The sequence below is a fragment of the Lissotriton vulgaris genome, chromosome 6 (genome assembly GCF_964263255.1).
Source record: "Lissotriton vulgaris chromosome 6, aLisVul1.2, whole genome shotgun sequence".
NCBI lineage: Eukaryota > Metazoa > Chordata > Amphibia > Caudata > Salamandridae > Lissotriton > Lissotriton vulgaris.
The window spans coordinates 719498736-719523074 of NC_141694.1; the positions used below are offsets into that span (position 1 = coordinate 719498736).

The following is a 24339-nucleotide window of genomic DNA, read 5'->3' on the forward strand; positions in this document are numbered from 1 at the left end:
ATGCTTAAGGGGGTGCTCAAACACGCAACGGAGGTCTTCAAGGAGCCCACCCGGGCGCGTGTCATCAACCCTCGCATTGACAGAAAATATAAGGCAGCGCCCTCGGATCCAACATACATCAAGGGACACTTGCCTCTGGACTCGTTGGTTGTATCTAACGCTCGGAAGAGGGCGAACTCGCAAACCACTGGTGACGCTCCTCCCCCAGACAAAGAGTCCAAAATCTTCGAGGCCTCTGGGAAACGAATTGCTGCACAGGCAGCTAACATTTGGAGAATCTCAAACACACAGGCCCTACTTGCACGCTATGATAGGGCTCATTATGACACCTTAGAATCACTACTGCAACACTTGCCTGACCAGTACAAGGAGGCAGGAGAAATGCTAATTCAGGAGGCACAGCTCATTACAAACGCATCCATAAAATGTGCGCTAGATGTGGCCGATACAGCCTCCAGGGCAATCAACACCAGTGTGTTGCTTAGACGGCACGCTTGGCTTAGAATTTCAGGGTTCAAGCCCGATATTCAAACAACAATACTGAACCAATCAGTTAATCCTGACCACCTGTTTGGCCCTGAGGTGGATGCGACGCTGGAAAAGATGAAAAAAGATACTGACACTGCCAAGTCTATGGGGGCCCTCCAGTCTCAGCAGTTTCGGAGCGGTTCCTTTCGTCGCTCCACGTCCAGAGGCACCTCAAGGGGTCAGGCATCGCAGTCCACCCAGTATTACAAAAATAACACTCCAACCTCATACAACAACAAGAGTAGAGGTGGCTACAGAGGCAATAACGTCAAGGGCAGGGGACGTGGAAACAACAGCTCCAGGTCCACCACCGCCAACAAACAGTGACGTCTTGTCACTGCCCCCCGACCATACAACACCGGTCGGGGGGAGACTCCAACAGTTCCTGCCCGCGTGGAAATCCATCACCACGGACAGGTGGGTCAAGTCTCTTATCCAGTACGGTTACTGTCTGGAACTTACTTCCATTCCACCAAACATACCCCCAAGGAGCCGTCCTATGTCCGGCGAGCACTTGACCTTGTTGCAGCAGGAAGTTCTAGTCATGCTGCAAAAAGGGGCAATAGAGCTCGTCCCGTTGCAGGAAAGGGGAACAGGCGTTTACTCCCTGTATTTTCTAATCCCCAAAAAGGACGGATTCCTCAGGCCCATCCTGGACCTCAGGCCCCTCAACTGGTACATTCTCTCGGAGCACTTCCATATGCTCACGTTACAGCAAGTACTCCCTCTGCTTCAGCAGGGGGACTTCCTGGCTACGCTGGATCTGAAAGATGCATATTTTCATATCCCACTGCATCCTTCCCACAGGAAGTATCTCAGATTCACAATCCTGGACCAGCACTACCAGTTCAGGGTTCTGCCGTTCGGGGTCACCACAGCGCCAAGAGTCTTTACCAAGTGCCTGGCGACTGTGGCGGCGCATCTGCGACGCCAAAACGTCCACGTCTATCCTTATCTGGACGACTGGCTCATTCAGGCAAAGACAGAACAGCAGTGCGCGGACCATGTGTCACGCACTATTCATCTCCTGCACGATCTGGGATTCTCGCTGAACTATCCAAAATCTCATCTCCAGCCCGCCCACGTACGGCAGTATTTGGGCGCGACGATAGACACGCTGGCAGCCTCTGCGCAGCCAAATTCAGTGAGAATCGCCAGCATCCAAGCTCTGATCCAACGATTCAGACCTCAGCACTCGCTTCCAGCGAAGGTGTTCATGCAGTTGATAGGCATGATGGCCTCCTGCATCTCCATCGTCCCGCACGCGAGACTGCATATGCGTCCGCTTCAGGAGTGCTTGGCACGTCAGTGGACTCAGGCTCATGGGCAACTGACAGACCTAGTGTTGGTGAGCGGTCGGGCGTACAACTCTCTGCATTGGTGGAATCCACGAAACCTTTGCAAGGGCCGACCGTTCCAGGAGCCTGTGCCACAGATTATCCTGACGACGGACGCCTCTCTCCAGGGATGGGGAGCGCATGTACTCCAATACACGGTGCAGGGACTATGGACACTACAGCAAAGGAAGATGCACATCAATGTGTTGGAACTGATGGCAGTCTTCATGGCCTTAAAGGCGTTCAAAGTACATCTGTGCAACAAGGTCGTGTTGATCCGGACGGACAACATGACGGCCATGTACTACATCCAGAAACAGGGAGGCACACACTCTCCACAGCTGTCTCATCTGGCTCAGAGCATGTGGAAGTGGGCCATTCAGAGGAACATCTTCCTCATGGCAGAGCATCTCCCGGGCAAGGACAATCAGATGGCGGATCTGCTCAGCAGGCACAGCCATCAAATGCACGAGTGGGAGATACATCCATCAGTACTCCAACCGTACTTCCAAAAGTGGGGTCATCCAGAGATAGACCTGTTCGCCACGCAAGAGAACGCAAAATGCCAAAGCTTCGCCGCCAGGTTCCCACACCCGCAATCACAGGGCAATGCGATGTGGATGAACTGGTCAGGCAGATTTGCGTACGCTTTTCCCCCAGCACCCCTGATACCGCTGGTGGCATGCAAGCTCAGGCAGCACTCGATGACTCTCATCCTGGTTGCTCCAACGTGGGCTCGCCAACCATGGTACACCACGTTTCTGGAACTCTCCGTGGTACCGCATCAGAGGCTTCATCTCACCCCCAGCCTTCTGACGCAGAGCCATGGCGACATTCAGCACCCAGATCCGCAACAGCTCAACCTGGCGATCTGGCTCCTGAAGTCCTAGAGTTTGGCTACCTCAATCTTCCTCCCGATTGCATGGACATCATTCGAGAGGCAAGAAAGCCCACTACTAGAGCTTGTTATGCGGCTAAATGGAAGAGGTTTGTCATCTACTGTGTTAACCATAATATTGACCCGTTAGATGCTTCCATTCAAAACATCATTTGTTACTTGTTCCACCTGTATCAATGCAATTTGGCGTACTCTTCCATCCGCATTCACCTGTCTGCTATGGCAGCATACCTCCAGAATAGGCAACACCTGTCGCTCTTTAAGGTCCCTGCGATCAAGGCTTTTTTGGAAGGACTCAAGAGAGTCATTCCACCAAGGACACCACCAGCTCCAGAATGGAACCTCAATGTGGTTCTTACAAGACTGATGGGTCCTCCCTTCGAGCCACTGCACTCTTGTGAGCTTCAGTTCCTAACTTGGAAGGTTGCGTTCTTAGTAGCAATCACATCGCTACGGAGGGTTAGCGAGCTGCAGGCGCTCACCATCCAAGAACCTTTCTTCCAGGTACACGCTAACAGGGTTGTGCTCCGCACTAACCCTAAATTCTTACCCAAGGTTGTATCTCAATTCCATATAAACCAGACAATTGAGTTGCCAGTGTTTTTCCAGAACCCAGAGACGCTGGCGGAGCGGATGCTCCACACCCTTGACGTTAAGAGAGCCTTGATGTACTATGTAGACAGGACAAAAGATTTTCGCAAAACCAAGCAGCTCTTCGTTGCTTTTGCCACACACCACAAGGGAAACGCTATCTCCAAAGCTGGGATCGCTAGGTGGATAGTGAAATGCATTCAGATCTGTTACGCTAAAGCTAAACGCACTCTCACAATTCCACCAAGAGCCCACTCCACTAGAAAGTTGGGGGCCTCTATGGCTTTCCTAGGTAACATTCCCTTAGAAGATATTTGTAGAGCAGCTACTTGGTCAACCACACATACTTTCACAAAGCATTATTGTGTAGATGTGCACTCTAAACAGCAGGCAGCTGTTGGCCAGGCTGTTCTCAAAACGCTTTTTCAAACGGCTGCAGCTGGCACGGGCGGCCGCCGCTAATGGAGGGACTGCTATGTATTCTATGCACAGATATGAATTCAGCAGCCCACATGCCTCGAACTGCAAATGCTACTTACCAGTATGCATCTGTTCTTGGCATGTAGGGCTGCTGACATTCATATCGCCCGCCCTCCTCCCCGGCGCCTGTAGCAGCTGCAGCATTCATTTACATATATTTATATGCTCTTAGCATGGGCATCACTCACATACTTCACTCCATCTCTGCCAATGGCTAAAAACAATCTGGGGATGGAGGTGATGCCCATGCGCACTGTAGTCCAGGGGAGGAGCCACCTATCTCGTGATACTTCGAAGACTCTTCCAGGACAACAATGTGCAATCATCCGGACCCAACACTAGGCGGCGATCTATGCACAGATATGAATGTCAGCAGCCCTACATGCCAAGAACAGATGCATACTGGTAAGTAGCATTTGCAATAGTGAAATTATACATTTTGACATTTATGAAATGCACTTTATGGTTAGGAATAACCAAACAAAGGATTTCTGACTAGTTTATGATACTTTCTCATATGCCTTCTAGGGTCAGTAGTGGATTCTGATGGTGAGCAGTGTCATAAGTCGCTGATAGGTCCAGTATTAGAAGTGCTGTTGCTTTGTTTCTGTGCTCTGTCAATTTCTCGTTACTCCAAATGAATATGAAAGTGGATTCAGTGTATCTTCCTTGACAGAAACCTGTTTGATGATCAAAGAGTAGATTGTGCTCTTGTATGAAGTTGGTGGTCTGACAGGTGTCCGATTTCTTAGTTACTTTTTCTAGGAATTGGCCCTCAGAGATGGGTCTGTATTTGGTTAGGTCTGATGGATCAAAGTTCTTTTTTAATGAGGAGACTGACAAGTGGTTTTGAGATTGGAAGGAAACTTCCTCGATTTAGGGAGTTATAATATACATTCCCGACGACAGTGGCAGCAGATGTGGTACGAAAGATATCTTTGAACATTTGTGGTCGGAGCAGGGGGTTACCATAGGAGGATCAGCATTACCAGTACAGAAGGCTGCTATTTGGCCTCAATGCAGCTTATCAGATTTTACAAATCTGTGACTCTGGTGCCAGCCTTTCTGCTGCTGCAGAAAGTCCTTAGTCATCTCTGCTTTGAAGGTTGCCATCCGAGGGCATCTTCCAGAGAGCTTGCAACCTTCGACCTAGCCATGGTTCCAGATCCTTTGAAATCATAGGCTTACTATGAACTTCCCAGTAATGATTTAGTTTATAGGGGGTCTTCTTAATACAGCTCATAACACTATAAACAGCATCATCGTCAATCAGGCTGACAGTTTCTCCCGGAGATTCATGACAGCCTAGTGTTGCTAGAGGCTTCTAGAACTGCCGGCGTTCTGCATAGGGATTGTGTTTAGTGCCAAAAAGCCTTGGAGATCCTGGTACCCTCTCCTTGGAGAGCAAAGGAAATAAATGGTGTACAGCCAATGTAGGCCTGTGCAGGTTTCTAAATTCTTATGCCATCTATGAGATAATAAGCCAGTGCTTCAAAGCTGTTGATGATAAGTCTTTCTCAAGTCACAATAGCAAAAACTTATCAGAGTCCAGGTGCGATGCCACTATGGGGACTTTCTCAGATGTGGTCTATGGGACTGATCAGATACATCCCTCCACATTAACCTGCCTGAGTTGAAAGTGATCTTCTTTACCTTTAAATGTTTCTTTTTAACAGTCAGTGATCAGGTTGATGGGGGTCATGATACAACCACAATACCACTTCTCTTCCCTAACAAGAAGGTAGAGGTTATTCCCTCGCCACAACTTTGACTGCCTATGGTGGAATTGGGTTGTTTGCTTAGATCTGTTCCTTCTAGTCTTTCAAAGTGCATGTACACTTAATTAGATGGCAGTGAGTCTGAGCAGATGTTTATGCACTACTATGGGCACTCAACGTTGATGTCCTTGCTTCAATGGTGATCAGACACAGAGGCATTTGGAAAATATCTTTATTTCAAAAGTTACAATTGTATCTCATTGATTGGCATAGATACCAGCCCCTGGACCGTTGTCATGCTGAAGTGTTTCCTGAGGTTCCTGTATACACCCTTGCCGATATTTTGGTCCAGCTCTCTTCATTTCAAGGAACTTTGAAAAAAATGAACAGCACTCTATAGTGATCAGTCATTCTAGTACTTTCAATATGGCCCCGACAGTCTTTCAGCTGCACCTTCGTCATCAGACGACCTCTCGTGAAGTAATTTAATGCTTAAATCTGTGCTGGCTGTGGCAGATCTTTGAGCACTACCAGAGTATCCCTATTTGTAAGTTGGTCATCATACGTACTCTTGTTTTTAATGGACGCTAAGCCATAGAAGACTCTGTGCCACACAAGGTAGTCACCTTGTATAGCTGGGATGTGAAACTTTCAGATGTATGCACACAGCACTGACCATATCAAACTTACAATAGGTCAGCACACAGAGATTTGAATTCCATGTGTTTAGTCTGCATTGTATGAGCATACATTTGTGACATGCCATCATAAAGAAAATAATGTTCAGATATATTTTTTTATTTGAACGGCTTTATTGCTTCAGCATCAATTTGTTACATCTAAAGATCCAAAACAGCCAATACATTTTTTGTTCCCTGCAGATTGGACTTTTTCAGGGAATACTCCTAGTAAGATCAATAAAGAAAAGTTGAGGCCCTTGTGAACATCATCAGGACCAGTGAAATGTGTTTGGGATTCAAATATTTTGTGGCACTATGTTAGTGAAAACAGAAATTAGACTTTGAAGTTATGCCTGGAGTCAATTATTAGAGCCTCCAGAAAAAGGTAGTATCGCCAAATACTGTTAGCGTGTATTCTTGATTTGGTCATGAGTTGTTCTAATGATGCATGGGTACTTAGTCTCGGTCCATACCCAGCTGGTAGACATGTATAAGTAAGCAATGTGAAATCTTGACACATTTTACAAGCATAAGCTCCTGCACTGGACGGTTTCATTCCTGATCTTTGTCCACTGTGGAGGTCTGCTGTAAATGCACATGTAACCCTCCTGTCTACCAGTTTGGCAGTTAGATGTGATCATCTGTATTCTGTCTCCAGACAAAAAAAGCAAAGATGACGCTTGACGTCATCCTGTTTGATACCCATCCCAGTCTTCCGATCTTAATAAAAATGATAGCTCTAATAATTGTGATGAAATAAAAACATGTTTGATTATTGTTATAAAAATGTGTTCTTGGATTATCCGGCAATGCTTAGAAATATGAATGCGGCTTGATTATCGGCAGCAATCGCCTGCGTTAGTGAGCTATTTTTCAAAAGCAAAGTTCAGCAGCCTTAACATCTTTTACAATTGATATATACAAGTATGTTTTACATTTTTACCAAACAATAGATCTGTCTCATTTAGTTGGTTGCTAGTTTTCAGTTAATAGTTGTCTGGGGAAAAACTTGATCCATTTTCAGTGCACATGGTTGTGCATGTTCCACTTCTTGAGGTCCTTTAAAGTTGAGTGGATTTTTCGACAGCTCTCTACCCAGAATCAACGATGAGTATCTGTTTTTTTTTAAAACATGGATTGTGTGTTTACTGCTTGCATTAATTTTTTTAAAAGTTGTATGTTTTCTGAAATCCATTAATATCTGAGAATGCGAATATGGTCTTAGTGTTTTTAAAAAATCGTGCTCAGCGTATCTTTTGATCCAAGTAAAACGACTGCTACTGTACTGTGTGAATGTACAACCCCTAACTGATTATTGCGACACTAGAAACTTACTCTAGCCTGAGCAAATATCTTCGCCTTGAAAAACATGCTGTTAAATTGAACACTTGGTTTGTGTTGACAGGGGATAGAGCACAGGCAAGGTAAAATGAACGCATGGCACCCTTTGATCATGAATTAATGGCTCCTACCGGTGGTGAAGGATTCCCTTTTGATGTTTTTATTTGCATGTGGTTTCTGCAGGCGCAGCCCTCAGAGTAATTTTTTTCCATCCGCCTGGCTCATCACAGTTCTGCTCTTTAGATTGAGAATATCAAGTTGTTGTATGCTGTATTACACCGCCTGCACACCTATATGCTGCGCCTAAATGCAAAGTAGGTCCATGACATACAATCCTGTTAAGTCGTATAGTGGCGCTTCTTAATTTACAGGACTCGCTTTATAAAGCTGTCATTGTGCTTTCTCCACAAAGGGCTCCATCTTTTATTTAGTGAACAAGTCTCTGTGAATTATTAATCTTACAGACCTACTCAAGGTTGCTTTCTAACCCTGCTGAGGGTAAGGTTGTCATTTATTTTGAGCAGTCATGCCTTCTGAACCAGTCTTCGTTTAATGATGCATGTGTACTAAGTTGCTGAACTTGACCTCTTTCCTAGGTATTATTTATCACTGTGATCTGACCAGCGAGGAATTTGAGGCAACTGTTTTCCGAGAGGTTACTGTGAAAGGATTTGAGCCTTCCGATTACCAGACAGTGCAGGTAATAATGCTCATATGAAATGCTTGCATCCACATTAGAAGTAATTGCTTAGGCTGCATACAATCAGCTTTTTTAATTGTTTTGAAAGTAGGAGCAGTGTCAACCCTCTTCCCATTTTACTTCTTAACCAGTATCCATATTTCTTGAAGCTTTTGCCCCCTTTCTTTGAAAAGTCACCAAATTGTACATAAGAACATTTTTACGGTGCATCAGTACATTTGAAATACTGCAGAGCAGTGCACACTGGCCCATGATGGAGGCACCGAATTTGGAATCACGATCCCTGAGCAGTGAGTACTGACACTGCACTACCCACCCATCAGACCCTGTACTACCCACCCATCAGACCCTGTATCCTGATCAAGGGCATCCTGTCTTGCGATCTTCTGTATATAGGATCACATATATGAGAGTATATCTCAAGGCTGTGATCCTTTCTTAACATTTTTTTTATTTTATGTTTTTTACACAAAACAAAAATGTAACCGTGCATATTCAGAGAAAACTCAATCAGTGGAAGTTCACATATAAGCTACACCATGTTGAAGGATGAAAGCCAGATCGATTTACCAAAGACACTATTCCACCCACTTGTCTCAATGCAATTAATAGCATTTTTAAAGGGTTATTAAAAGTAAAATTTTAAATATCTTTAAATATGTTGTATGTGGTCGGGATCCTCCTCTAACTTTGGCTCAATGCATGGCAACCTTTTCAGTAAGTGATTACTCATTTGATTGGCTGCCTGCCTGTTTTTTTGTTAGAATCATCTTTCCTCCCGAGATTTAAGAGGAATATTAAGGCGTGTCCACGAAGCACTCTGCCTATCTGTCGCACACACAGCTTTGTCCCTAGAAGGTTACCTTGAACTGATGGGTTGCTACTTCTCCTACTTAATTCAGTAGACCTGTAAAGGTCTTCGTATACCATATGGAATGTGGAAAATTCTAGCTGTATCCGTTTATTCACCAAATCCTCACTAATCAATTTGCCACTCTCGTTCTGGAAATTGCACAGTGAGATAAATTGTTACAGCAGAAGAAAGGTAATGTATCTCAATCATCAGCTTGTAGCTGCAGAATACCCTCCCCAGTTTGTGTTATGATTATCACTTGACTTGGAAGCCATTTTGTCTATCTGTGCTGGAGAGATGATAACACTTATATCATCTGGTCACTCCACCTCATTGTCATTGAAAAACTACGAAGTGACGAAATCAAGATGAAAGCTTTAACAGTAGAAAAACTGCAGCAGCAAATATGTCTATACTGTTAAATAATGTAATGTAAAATAGTCCATTACCCTAGAAAAGCTGTATTTTTGTTATGCGATTATTGATATTAACATTAGAATGCTAAATGAGAATGCCTCGCTTGTTTTATTCAATAATTAATGCTCATAAAGGGATCCAATAAATATATGAAAACAGTATTTTGCTAAATGATTTGGTTCATATTTTACTAAAAAACTGAACAGCCTGATGTTAGAGACTAAGGTGGCTAATAAATGAACCTAAACAGCCCTATTTTCAGCCGCAGAAGTAACCAAGTACCTTGTTTTACAAATGTATATATCCACCTTTATCTTTAGATTTCCAAAAAAAGTACTGTAAGATTTCGATTTCCTCTTCGGCTGTTTGATGGTTTACATCAATAACCCGTTACTTTAAGTCTGTTTCCATAAAACAAAAAGATTTGATGAATCGGACACTACAGCAAATTGCTTTGCAGAGTAGCACGCTCAGCAACTTTGTGGCATAATGTTTTGCAGATCTGAGCGGCGACAGCGTTATTTTGTGTTAACGAATACACAGGAGCTCTTCAAACCCAATTTGAAAGACAGTGCATTGAATCAGAAATATCAATCAATGAGAGCCCCTTTACCCTCTTTTTGCCTGCAAAGCAGCACCGGCTGCTGACCTTTTAAGTGGTGGGGGAAAACATCCACCATGAACTACGCTGTCCAAACAACCAGTATGAATCAGTTTATCCCTCCCATGGGGCATTAAGGAACGTTCTGGCATTTATCCATTCAGTAGAAGTGACTCCCGTGGCAAGATGTACTACATGTCCAACTTTAAATCACAGTGGTTCATCAAGTACAGAGTTGCAGAGCTCTCATGTCCATCTGCAAGCAGGCGATTGGCGCTCATCCTTGTGTACTGTGGAGATGAGAGAGGAGCCACAATGTGGAACACTGTTGCTCCTGGAAAGGTTTTCAGGAAAGAGAATGGCTGTGAAGAAATTTAAGAGACAATAACCATGAAAATTAGAAATCTGCTACACAGCGAGTGAAAACTGAACAGATGAAATTATGTGAGATGTTATGAATTATTAAAACCCTGATGTCTATGGTTACCACGTGGAAAAATAAACAAACACTGCAGCAGCATTGAAAAAAAGGAGGGAATAATTTTACTTAAATATTGCATGTCAGAAGAAACGGACCCTTTATCTGAGCTGCATTTATCTGAACTAAAGTTTGTCTTGCCTTAAATAAATATTATTCAAGTTGTTATCATTCACCTTCATGCATCGGCGACAGAAGTTGCTGAGCAAGCAGTGTCTTCAAGTAAACGGTGAAGACAAAATGCTGAAAAGGAAGCTTTAACTCTAACAAAACCTGAAGGGATGACTCGATCAATCTAGGTTTTAGTGTCCATCGCCCTGGGAGACCATATTTCCTCTGCACCTCTAGAGTGTCCGCTGCAGCTGATTTGCTATGGGATCTACAGACTGAAAAAAGGTAATCTTGACATGCCTAGTGGTCTGCCTTTCAGAGTCTGGCTCCGGAGCTTCCATCTTTGGCGCCAAAAATTCAGCATTGGAGCCGAAGAATTGTCTGCCCTGCAAATGGGTAGGAGACTGGAACGTGTGCTTTAGAGACTACAAGAGGAACCTGACACTAGACAAAAGCACATTATGATCTACCCTGACACTAGGTGCATCATATCAGCCCTCCACCTACACCGACTCTACACGATACGCCTTCACCACCTGCTTCATCAGCTTCCCCTGCACCATATTCCCTGGAGGGGGTGATTCCATTCCTATAAAGGGGTGGAGATGACAGGGACACTTTTGATATCCCACCACAGGATGACCCCTGGGTTACGTATGACACCTGTCCACCTGCTGATACAAACCCAAATCTCTTTCCTGCCAAACCATCTCACCCTGACAACTCTTCTACCCATCATGATTCAATAGGTAGAGCTGTTACCTTCCATATGGGCCAGCTACATACAGAGCCCGTAGAGGAGGATTTTTAATTTGAAACACTCTCCTTAACACAACACTCATCACACTACTTGCCCATGCTCAAAGACATGCTCAGCCACACCACTGACATCTTCAATGACCCAGTTAGATCTAAGGTCATAACCCCAAGCTATATATATTGCAGAGAAGTTTGTTCCTCGTGCACTCCCGTGTGTCATTCAAATTACCACACTGGTTTTTAGTCGATTGTAAGTTTTATTTCCAGCAACCGAGGTTTTAAAGAAAGGGATTAATTTCTGCCCCACTCAACGAATGAACATGGCCCAAACGCAAATTGATATTTACTTATATATCAGAAAGATCAAATTGGCAAAGTTTTTTATGGAAAAACCTAATAAACCCAAACCAACAAAACCTCAAGCAGAAATCACTTCTACTCTCCTAGCAAAAGAAGCGGAAGCATACTTGACACTCATAAATTTAAATGAGGAAGAAGGCAACAGTATTAATCTAAACAAAGCCATACCACAATTGGGAGCCGGCTCAAGCAAAATGAGAGCCAAATCAAAGTTTTATCCGCAATTGACACCAGGGAACAAAATTGATATGTTCCAGGAAGCAATCATTCATGATCTTTATAAAATCACAAAAAGTAAATGCAAAGATAACCTAACAATTCAAGAGAGAGAAGCCATTCAATCCCCAAACAATGACACCAGTTTCAAAATAAAAATTGCGGACAAAGGGGGCAACGTGGTCCTGTGGGACAGGGACCTGTACACCGCAGAGGCCATGGAACAACTAAACAACCCAAAATACTACGAAAAATTAAACTCAAATCCACTGGAAAAAAATCAAAAAGGAATTTGACAAAAACTTGAGTGATTGGGAAATGAATGGTCTATTGGATTACGATGAAAAGAAATACCTTACTGTCGATTTCCCTAAAATGGCAACAATATACTTTCTGCCAAAGATCCACAAGAACCCCACGAAACCACCAGGGAGACCCATTGTGTCAGCCAAGGGATCTTTGTTCGAGCCCCTAGCCAACTACATTGACTATTTTCTAAACCCTTTTGTACAAAACCTGAAATCCTACCTAAGGGACACAACTGACTTTTTATGCATGTTAAAAGAACTAACCTGGCAACCTGAATTCCTACTGATCACTATGGATGTGATGGCTCTATACACAAACATCGATAATGACCTGGGCATAAATGCTTGCAAATTCTTTCTCCAAGAACGCAATATTCACTTCAGAGATCACAACAACATGCTCTTGGAAATGATCACTAAATCACTCATCAACAATATCTTCCTATTTGGGGACTTGATCTTCCGACAAAAAAATGGAGCCGCAATGGGCTTTTCCTATAGCCCTAGCTATGCTTGCATCACCATGGGATGGTGGGAGGAGACAGTCGCGTGGAACGAAAGACATTTGGAATACACTCAACACATTGTGTCATGGAAAAGGTTTATCGATGACCTGTTCATCGTATGGGACGACAGTGAAGAAAAATTTCTCGAATACTTTGAAATACTGAACACTGAAACACCTTGTCTGAAATTCCCCCACAACATAAGTAAGACCAAAGCCATTTTCCTAGACACGGAAGTGTATATAAAGAACAACCACATTGAGACAACCCTCCATCGAAAAAGCACAGCCACAAATGCAACCCTGGAAGCAACCAGCTTTCATCAACAATCTCTAATCGAAAGCATACCCTATGGAGAATTCCTCCGCTTGAGAAGAATCTGCAGCGAGGAAAGTGAATGGAACAAACAAAGTAAGAATACCATCCAAACATTTACCAATAGAAAATACAACCAGAAAGTGGTTCAAAGCTGTTGGAACAGAGCAAATCAAAAACCCAGGAGGGAATGCCTACAACAAAAAACCAAGGAAAATAATCAGGAAGAAGAACCTATCAGGTTAATCCTAAATTACAGCCAGGAGTCAAAAAGAATCAACCAGATCATAAAAAAGAACTGGAAAATCCTTCAGTTGGACCCGGTAATCGGTAAAAAAATGGGCAATCATCCTGTAATCACTTACAGAAGAGCGAGAAACTTGCAAGACCAGCTAATACACAGCCACTATAAAACACCAAATCCCTAAAAAGCGTGGCTAAAAACCAAAGGCTTCATCAAGTGTTATAACTGTAAAGCATGTGAGATTGCCAAACCGACAACCCAGATATCCATGCCAAACAAAAAAACATGGCAAATCAGGGAGTGCATCACGTGCAACAGCCACTATACTGTATACATGATTGAATGTCCCTGCAAACTGCGATACATCGGAAGCACAATATGCGAACTGAAAAAACGCATCTTGGAACATGCGCGTGCGACAACACACAAAGACAGAAACAACGCAGTCGCAAAGCATATGGAGAGCCATCACCAGGGGGACTGGAAACAGCTACGCTTTTGGGGCATCGAAACAATGACTCCCTCAGAAAGAGGAGGGCACAATGAAAAAATTCTGCGGCAAAAGGAGTCAAGGCACATACTAAACTTCAGGACAATGACCCCGTTTGGCCTCAACCAATCGGAGGAACTCTACATACATCTGTGAAAAGTCCAAAGGTCTTGAAACTCCACTAAAAACAAACCTAATCCTGATAAAGCATCCCGTTTGCATTCAATAACAATTTTAATTCTCACCTTCACACCTTACGAACTATTTCACAGATGAAAGCAAACCCAAATCACAATATCCGTCAAACAAATCAACCATTCCAAGCCCACTGGAGGGCAGAAAACCCAAAACCATAAAACCCTAAATCACAACCCTCAATTGGGGATCCAAAATCACTTTGCCAAAAACAGGCCTGCCGACTACAAGACCCACAAACCCCAGGGCCAGGACCCAATCAAACTAATTGCATCGATTCCAATCAGCCCACTGGAGGGCTATATTTGAAATCATATCAGTCAAAACAGCTCCCACCAAATCAAAACTTGAAAATACAACTTTGCCATTGGCGAGTTAACACATGAACAATGCCGTGAAAATAACGGAACCAAAACATGTCAATTGAACTACAATATCCAGAACTCTGAGGAGTGGGAACTGATACAGTGAACATGTGACTATGATGGGTGGACACGTGAATGTCTCCGGAAAAAAACGGAAACAACAGCAGACTGATTGAACTACATAACCCAGAGCACTGCAGGGTGGGATTTGATGCAATGATCATGTGATACTGACTGTGTGGGGTAAAACACATGAATGTCTCCGTGAAAATAACGGAAACAACAGCAGACTGATTGAACTACATAACCCAGAACTCTTAAGGGTTGTGGTATTGACCTTGTGATACTAACCACGCCCACTTGGGCGGTAACTTTTGTGTTTCAGGAAATGTGGTTTGTTTATATAACTGTGATAATGCACTTTTCAAACTGACCGTGACCAAGACAGCGGAGGCTGTCGAAACGCGTTGGTTTTTGTCTTGGTTTTGACACCCTATGGATTAAAATAAACAACTTTGAAATCAACCTCCTTGTGAATCGTATTGGGCAAATTGCGACTCCAGGATTTCCTTCCGTGGAAGGAATCGTTGTTTGGATAAAGTAGCGGTTGGGCTCAACCGTAGGAGTAACGCGTCCACAACTAGCAGCGCCTACCGGGAAAGAAAGAGAGCCATATGGATTGATATATATATATATATATATATATATATATATATATATATATATATATATACACACACTGAAAAACCATAGGTTTGAGGAACGTTATAGTTGGAAATTAGAATTTAATAAACCGTAGAAATTCATTGAAAAAACCATAGGTTTCAGGCACGTTATAGTTAGAAATTAGCATTTAAAAAACCATAGAAAGTCACTGAAAAAACCATAGGTTTCAGGAACGTTATAGTTAGTTGGACATTTCACTCGTACAAAACCAGAGAAATTCCGCCGTTATAGGTAGGTCAGCTAACTATAACTTGCGCCCCTGCAATGCACTGCTGATGACGTCACATATTACATCATTCATTAATTTTTTTTTTGCTCTTTCTGTCTCCCCTCGCCCAATTAAAGCAATCACTCGAGGGCTAAATTCACCAGCAGATGATTTATTTTAAGTTACGCGTTTCGAATGACACAGCAGGCTTGCTCACACACTGAATTGTGGGACAAGCTGACATACATAAAGCATAGTACAGAAAGGAAAAAAAAGGACTGTTGCAGTTGTCACAATGGCATCCATATTGGAATGGTGAATTTTATGAACAGAAATATTCATACATAATGCATATGTCTTTCTCAGTTGAAATCACCGATTGCTATTAGGTTTAAATACAAACTAAAATGTTTACTAAATCTTGCTCGACACAGTGTATAGATGTTCAACAAAATTCTAATGAAATTATGTTTCAAAAGTAACCTCCATATTGGAATAATGTGGGGAAAGGTTTTTTCACAATTTATTCATTAAACCTATTTGTGTCAATTTTCAGTATGCTGTTTTATAGCAGTAATAATGTACTCTGGATTACAGAGTCCATGCATTCGACAGAGTGCCATTTGCTATCAGCTACCCCTTAAAAAAGGAGAGAGAAATTAGTCTTTTGGCATAGTGTCTTATTCAGGGTGGGTTGTGATGGCACCAGAGTCGCCCTCCAGATTTCTGTTAATGAGGGAAAACAGAATTGATTGCATACGGTCTTTACACAAGTAAAGCATCTACTCTTTGAAGAAGAAGAGAGAATATAGGTACTTATAGTTGGGACCAAAGTTTCCATAGGAAAAATGTTTTTTGTTTTGCCAATAACATTGGAGCCGCTTTATGAATCTTCATGAAAATTTTTAAAAAGTCCTCTTTTTGTTTCAGCTGCTGTGTTGAAAGTTTCAGGGTGATCCTTCAAGCGGGGGCCAAGAAAAAAGGGGGGTTTCAAAGCGCATTTTCCCCATGTTATATCTATAGGGATTTTTCATATTTTTTTAACACAACTACAGCCCGAACCTCTGAACGGAATTACACCAAATGTCAGAAAGCTAGATGTTGGTCCAGAAAACGTGTTTTTTTGTGATTTGGTGTAAATCCATTCAGTAGTTGCAGAAATAATTAAGTTTTAAAAATATAGCTATCTCGGACCGCAAAATCCTATTGAAACCCTACTGAAATTTGATTGGCTGCCAACACTTCAAGCAGGAAGTGTTGTCAGCCATATTGGGACTTGGTTGAACCAAGTCTCACAAACAAATGTAAAAGAAAAGGGTATATTGCCAATATCTAAGGTTTCTAATAAACGGTCAGCATTTCCAATTCAAAGTGGTTCTCTTTGGGGCCACTAACATGCCCAGGGTCTTTACCAACTCTCTCGTATTAGTAGCTGCTCAATTGCGCAGGCAAAGCATACATGTCTTTCATATCTTACCTTAGATATCTGGACAATTGGTTCATCAGAAGCACAACTCATCAAAAGTGCTTTCAACATACGCAAGCTACCATAAACCTACGTCATCAACTAGGCCTTACAATCAACACCTTAAAATCTCACCTTCAACCCCTTTAAATGCATCCTTACCTAGCGGCAAGCCTCAGGCAACAACTAGGTATAGGTTACCCAAATACTGCCAGGATACAAGCATTCCAGGCACTCATTCACCAATTTCAACCAGGTCAACAGGTAACAATAAAACAGGCATGCGTCTCCTCAGGATGATGGCTTCATGTATACCACATTCCAGACTAAACATAAACATGCGTCAGTTACAGGAATGCTTATCACACCAATGCACTCAAGCGGAGGGTCAATTAGAAGATCTAGTGTTGATTGGGTGTCAAGCTTGCCAGTCTCTGCAGCAGTAGCACACCAACAACTTATTAAAAGGACGGCCTTTCCTAGACCTGGTTCTCCAGAGGACAGTGACAACAGACTCCTCCCTTACAGGATGGGGGGAGCGCATCCCAAAATCTCACTGTCCAGGGCCACTGGAAATCCAGTCAGAGAGATCTCCACATGAGTCACCTGGAGGTACTAGCAGGTTCACCTAGCACTGAAAGCCTTCCTTCCTCATCTAATTGGCAAGGTAGTCCTCATCAAGACAGACAACATGACAGCCAATGTAAAAGTGGCTTGGGGAAAGTAAACTTTGATCAGCATGCAAAGGGTGTGAAGAAACCGATGACCACTTGCTGTTCTTTTGTCCCTCCTACTTAAAGCAGCACGAGCGCTGGATTGTCCCCCAACTTCGCTCATTGGGAGTGCGCCAACATAGGGTTGCTCTGAGAATCTGCAGGGCTGATACCTCGCTCACTATTGTGTTCTTGATTGCTAATTCCTAGAGAGTGTATGGCTGATCCGGCGCACAAAATTTCATACCCATCCCCTATTAGTTGAATCACACCTTTTATTGTTACAACTTGGTCAATCAGAATACTAATTATTCTTTGCCTGTGCGAAGCACTTTAGTCTAGCACCTGTGCAAATTTAATCTGTTACTTTAAAGCTGAAGATATTCTTAACCTATTATATAATCATTTTAATTATAATTTTAACCCATGGTTTTAAGATTTTTATGTCACCTGTTATGTTGTCATTTTACCGAGCCCACATTGAATTTTAAATGTCTTTTGATTATTAAGTGTATTCTCTTATCAGGGAATATGTACTGAACTTTTGAACTGTCACTTTTATGATCAGTGACCGAAATAAAGTTTAAATTGGATTGGACAGCCATGTATTATCTCCAAAAGCAGAGGGGCATCAAGTCCTGCAGCTTTCCAAGTTATCCCGGAACATTTGGAAGTGGGCTCTGCTATAGCATTCACCTGATAGCGGAGTATCTCCAGGAAGTAAACAATGAGTTTGGGCAACTCCTCAGCAGCGCTCCCTAACAAGTCTGGGATTGGGAACTCCACCCACAAGTACTCCTCCAATACTTCCAGTATGGGGGACAACCACAAATAGATCTCTTTGCCACAGTAGAAAACGCAAAAAAGGTCCAAACATCAGCTCCTGGTTCCCATACCCACAGTCCAAGGGCAATGCACTATGGATGAGTTGGTCCTTGATATTTGATTATGCTTTTCCCCCTCTCCCACGGCTTCTATTTCTTGTTCCCGCACTTCGTCAGACATCTCTCACCCTCGGGTGGCAAAAAACATGGGCACGGAAGCCATGGTTCACTGAACTTCTTGAAATGTTGATAGTTCCCCCCAATGCACTGCTGAACAGGCAGGATCTTCTCGCAGAGAACCATGGAGAAACAGACACCCAGATCACTCAACCTTGTAATCTGTCTCCCGAAGTCTTAGAATTTGGCTACCTCGTTCTCCCACAACTATATATGGATGTTCGTACAGAGGCCTATTACTCTGACCTGTTATGCTGCCAAATGTAAAAGATTTGTTCACTATTGTCAGTCCAAACACATTGATTCCTTAGCAGCTAAAGAACAGAACATTGTCTGCTACTTATTTCATTTGCATACCTCTGGTTTAGCTTCTACATCTATAAAAGCTTCCCCTAACAGTGGTGGCTACAAATCTTGAAAATAGGTAACACACTTCCCTATTCAGGATTCCAGTTGTCAAAGCCTTCTTAGAAGGGCTTATGAGTGCTACCCGCTCCCACATGGAATCTTAATATTGTAGTAACAATGTTAATGGGCCCTTCATTTGAACCCCTCCACTCCTGCCCCCTCCAGTTTTTATCCTGGAAGGTAACATTCCTAATTGCTATCACTTCACTCAGATGTGTCCGTGAGCTTCAGGTATTAACTTTAGAAGAACCCTTCTTCCAAATACATAGGGATAGGGTTGTACTTTGTACCTACCCAAACTTTCTTCCCAAGGTGGTTTCACGATTCCATCCTAATCAATCTACGTAACTACCTGTCTTTTTCCCCACCTGATTCAGTTGCAGAAAGGGCTCTCCATGCCTTAGATGTAGAAAGAGCTCTCATGCATTATATTGACAGGACAAAATCACATCGGCGGCTCCTCCACAATGGCAGAGGAGCGTCGCCCCACTGGCTCCGAGCAAGCAGCTGAAAAATAAAACAATATCTTCTTCTAGTTTTATTTTTCAGCTGCTGGCTAAGCCAGCATGTGTAAGTAGGGGCCGGCCTGGCGATGGAAGGAAGGAGGAGCAGAGTTCTACGTGCACTTCTAAGCCCACATTTCTGTTTGGCCCACGCAACAGACATGCACACTTAGGTTTCTCTAACCCGGCTGCAGCCGGGTGGAGAAACAGCACAGACTCCCTGAGCCCGAGCAGAGTGTCAAACCAGCCCACTCTGGCCAATCCTGATGCTGCTCTTATAGCATGAGAGCAATGTCTGGATTGAATGGGTAGTCTTTGAGAATGGAGGAGCACCGGAGCGCGAGGCAGCCACAAGATCAGATAAGTTTTATTTTTTATTCAACCCTCCCCCAGCCGCTGCCCCTGCTGTTGCCCTGCCGCCCCACCACCCCACCACAGCATATTTGGAGCAGCCGTGACTGCTAAATCATTTAGAGAAACACAACAACTATTTATCGCTTTCTCAAAACCTTGCAAAGGAAGAGCCTTTTCTCAATCTGGCAATGCAGGCCTTATTGTTAAATGCATTAAAATGCTATGCTAAGGCTAAAACAACTTTACCTATTCCTCCTAGAGTTCACTACACTTGTAAAAACTGAACTTCACTGGCCATCCTAGGAAACATCCCCATAGCAGATGTATGTAAAGCAGCTACATGGTCTACCCCACATACATTTTCCAAACATTACTTGGTAAATATACTGGCACACCAACAAGCCAATGTGGGCCAAGCATTCCTGTGGACACTATTTCAAACAACTGTAACTCTCGGAGGTTAACCACCACTTATTGAGGAGATCTGCTTTGCAGTCTATGGTAAGCATGTATGTCTGCAGCAGAGAATTTTGTATTACCTCCTCTGTCCCTGTTTAGTTCTAAGAGCAAATGTAGCTGGATTACTCTGCAAATCCCCAATGATGATGCTGCTCCCATCTGCTATGTGGCTAGATGTGATGTAAAGTCTTAGGGCCCTTGAGTTTGGCAGATGGATACTCCATCGCATAAATGGCAGATACCCTGTCCATCGTATTACAAGTGCATTAGAGCCTAGGCCCTTGTAAGACAGAAGTTATACCACTTTTTGACAGAACACGAAATTTGAACTAAAAACCTACGGTTCCTTCCCGGGCCAAAAGATCTACCTCCTGGAAAATACAGTTGGCTATGTTTAGAGTGTTAAGTTCTGCTCAGACCCTCGGACTTACAGAAATTTGTCCATTAACCCTCCTTTCTGGAAGGCAACAGTTATATTAACAGCACAGAAGAAAATTACATGTCAGCATCTCAGATGATCACCATTGGATTGACAATTGCATCCAGAAACAAACCATATGCAAAATAACCAGAGATATACCAGCACTTATGTACATAAGCACTTATTTGATCCTGGGATTTCAGTTCAATTTTGGAATTTTCACGTAACCCCTTTTTAAAGGTGCTAACTTCCTGCACTTGGTTGAATTTCCAGAACAAGAAATGCCCATGGCAAGTCAAAAGTAGCTGGATATCTAAACCCACGGAGCTGCTACTTACTTAGAAGTTGAACAAAACTGTAATTGGGCAATATGGTATTCCGGTGTAGGCGCCTTATGCACCCAGACAACTCTCTTACCACCAATCTTGCACATAAATGTTCTTTCGAATAATCCAAACACAGCATAAAGTCGAGCAAGGCAGCCATCTCTCAGGTCTACTTTTAACTAAAATTGCTTTTCATTAGGAAGCATGATTAGCTTTCAAAGGACTAATATCCTATTGGTGCCCTCAATACTATTGTCTTTAAAACAAAAGCCCTGAATGGGGCAAAGGCTTGGTTAAAGGATTGTATTTTCTTTTTATGTCCACCATCATGGTTTAAGAAAGTGGAATTTATAGACAACAACTTCATATTGGAAGAATTAGTGAGTTTGCATCCACAATCAAAGCTAAAATAAGACTACCGTCCCACAAGTCCAGTGTGTCAGGATCGGGGGAACCTCTTCTTCAGTACGTGTAAGGTGAAAAAAAAGGAGTGTAGTTCATCTGGTTATTAAAACAAGGAAATGCTGATATGGAATGAATGTTGAACCTCCCTCTGTGCCAAGGTCGTGGCTGGCATAATCATTACATAATGGGTATGCTTGGACCAAGTATTCCAGGCTACTAGTCTGTTCTGCTGCAGCACTGAAGGTTTGTTTTGTTCAAAAATAGCATAGGAATGACAATCGTGGGCCTCTATTGGTTGATTTCCCTGAAATACAAAAATGTTTTCAGAGATAAAATATTGGGTTTGGGAAGATACGAGGTGTAAAAAAAATAAATCAGATGTTTTGTAAGAATGGTAAGCAGACAAGATAAGGTTGTAGACTTCTCTTTTGGGAGAAGCATGAAAATAGATGTGTTTTAAGCAGGTTTAACAAACCACAGCTCCTTCAATTATTCCTTGTGCTTTATTAAAGTAGGTTCCCTTCTGTATCCATACTTCATTGTACCATAATCTTTCTTTGGCATCGATAGGTGTTATCACTTTGAAACATCAAATGTTTTGCTTGCCGAATCCGATCATGTCGCTAAAAATTCCTTTGTTCCATTGATTGGCTCCTGCTCGTTTGCACACCTTTTTGCCTTAATATCCCCTTTAACACTCCCTGCCCCTCCGCACCATTGATAATACTATTGTTCACTTCACTTCCTTTATCCTGAGCAGTCACTGTTTTAAGAATGTGTCCTTTGTTAATAGTATAGATCATGAACTAGGCGACTTAGTCACTTAGGCCAGAAAATATGCACTTGTGCCAGATATTCGAAGAGTTATCAAGAAAATATTATTGTGTGCCACCATTTATGCTTTAAAATTGAACACTCTTTCTTTTAAAAGGCAGGATGCAGGTTTTGCAGAACTGAATTATATTTTCAAAACCAGTTAGCACAGGGTGTGTAGTGTTAAATCAATTTTGTGGGAAAACTGATTACAATTGATTAGCACTTGACACAAAAGTGTAAAGCAAATTACTCTATTAATCAAAAGCAATTTATGTCTGGTTCTTTCATGTCATTTAAGAAATTCAGCAGACGAGTCTGACAGTTACGGAAATGTTGGACATTATTTTGCTCTTGGCTAAGATGAAAATTGACAGACGTTTTCAAGTCTTTCATCATTACAAACCATTATATAGGAACTGATAATTACATTTCATCACCATTCTAGGATGAGAAAAAATCTTCATAGAGGATCAGGTAGAAGGCAAACCATTTTTGGATGAAAGCATTTTATACTTTTTTTTCTTTTAATGTAATACATTTTTGGGGTAACACCAGCCACGGATTAGAGTTTTGTATTTAAAGTGTGTGTTTTGAAGTGGGCTATCCCGAGATAAGTGATGCTAAGAAATCCAAACATCCATGAGTGTCCACAGAGAGCTGATTTATCTCAACAGTTATTTCCACATTTATGGCAAAGCACCGCACACCTCTGAATACATGAAATTAACAACTAAGTGAACATCTGCTTACCTTCCATATAGGATGTTCCAGATGTTTGGAATCACATATATCATGCCTAAATGAGTACCAATCACTTTTTTAAAGGCTGCCTTCGTCTGCTTGCTTTTCTGCATCCATTTCAATATCCCCAGTATAATTCCAGACCCAAGATTTCTTTGAATGGTTAGGCATCAGAGATACCCTGTCCTGCTTTATTGTCCCAGCCATGAGACATGGTAGTGTTATGTTGAAAACGAATGCATGCCATGATTCCACCCTCAATTCCACAAAAATATTTCCAGCAAAGGAATTGCATGAAGGCGAATCCAAAATTTTTTATGAAGGCTGTTCATTAACAATATGCAAATTGATGAAGACAGCCATTAGAAAAGTGTTTAAATATACTTCCTTTTTCAGAATCTCCAATTTTTGAGGAATTCCTGAAAAGTCAAAGTAAAATATATGCGTGTGTCCTAAAGAATCTGGAACATGCCTCATTAGTCAGAATGATAGGACAAATAGAAACTGAAAACTTTGCTTCCTCAAAAATATTGCATTTTTATCAGTAGTCTTTAACGGAAGTGAGCAATTATCCAATTGTTACCTAGAAAACTTCCCCACAACATAAATGCATCAGCTATGTAATCGCTGATGGATTCAGCTGCTGGGCTTCAGGAACTGGCCTTCTGGTCACACATTCCCTCTTTGGTGAAAATATCTCCTTCCGCTAAACAGAGATGGGTGTATCCAGCACAGTCACTTGTGTTCAAACCATGAAGGGCAGATTTTCTCAAAAATGACTACCACTTTACCCATTGGAACATCACACCATTCATGACAAGAGGAACCTGCTTCCCTAGCTGTTAAAGTAGGGCTTTTGGCTCCAAGTACAACTCGCCCATGCATGTCCTAGGCATACATGCCTCCTATTGACAAGCACACTCCCTAGTCGGTCCCTTTTTAGGTTTCAGCCAGCGAAAGACTGCGCACATGCGCAGTCAAGCTGGCGAGATTTAATGATGGAGGGAGAGTTTCACTAGCGAGGTTAAACCCCGCCCCTCTTTTCCATTGGCTGGCCTCCTAAACAGCGACCAGCCATTGGAGAAGAGGTCCTAGTGACGTTCTTCTTTCTCGCTAAGCCCCCTCCTTTTCAGACTGGGTTCCTCGACTTACGTTTGTGGTAAAAGCTTTCTTATCTTCTTTATGGGGCCATCTGTTTCGCCCCATAGAGAAAATAAGAAAGCTTTTACCGCAGCAGTAAGTTGGGCCCCAACGCTCCCTCCTCGCGAGAACTCTGTTTCCCCCTCCCCGCGTTTCCAAAGT

The 24339-nt window shown here is 42.6% G+C and overlaps 1 protein-coding gene across 1 annotated transcript in view; it reads left to right on the forward strand.

Moving 5' to 3' along the window:
• PREP (prolyl endopeptidase) overlaps positions 1 to 24339 on the forward strand; it is a 721276-nt gene that overhangs the window by 513863 nt on the left and 183074 nt on the right. The window contains exon 10 of the mRNA XM_086926706.1: positions 8170 to 8273. Within this exon, the coding sequence (XP_086782832.1) occupies positions 8170 to 8273 (104 nt within the window). The remainder of the gene's footprint in view (positions 1 to 8169; positions 8274 to 24339) is intronic.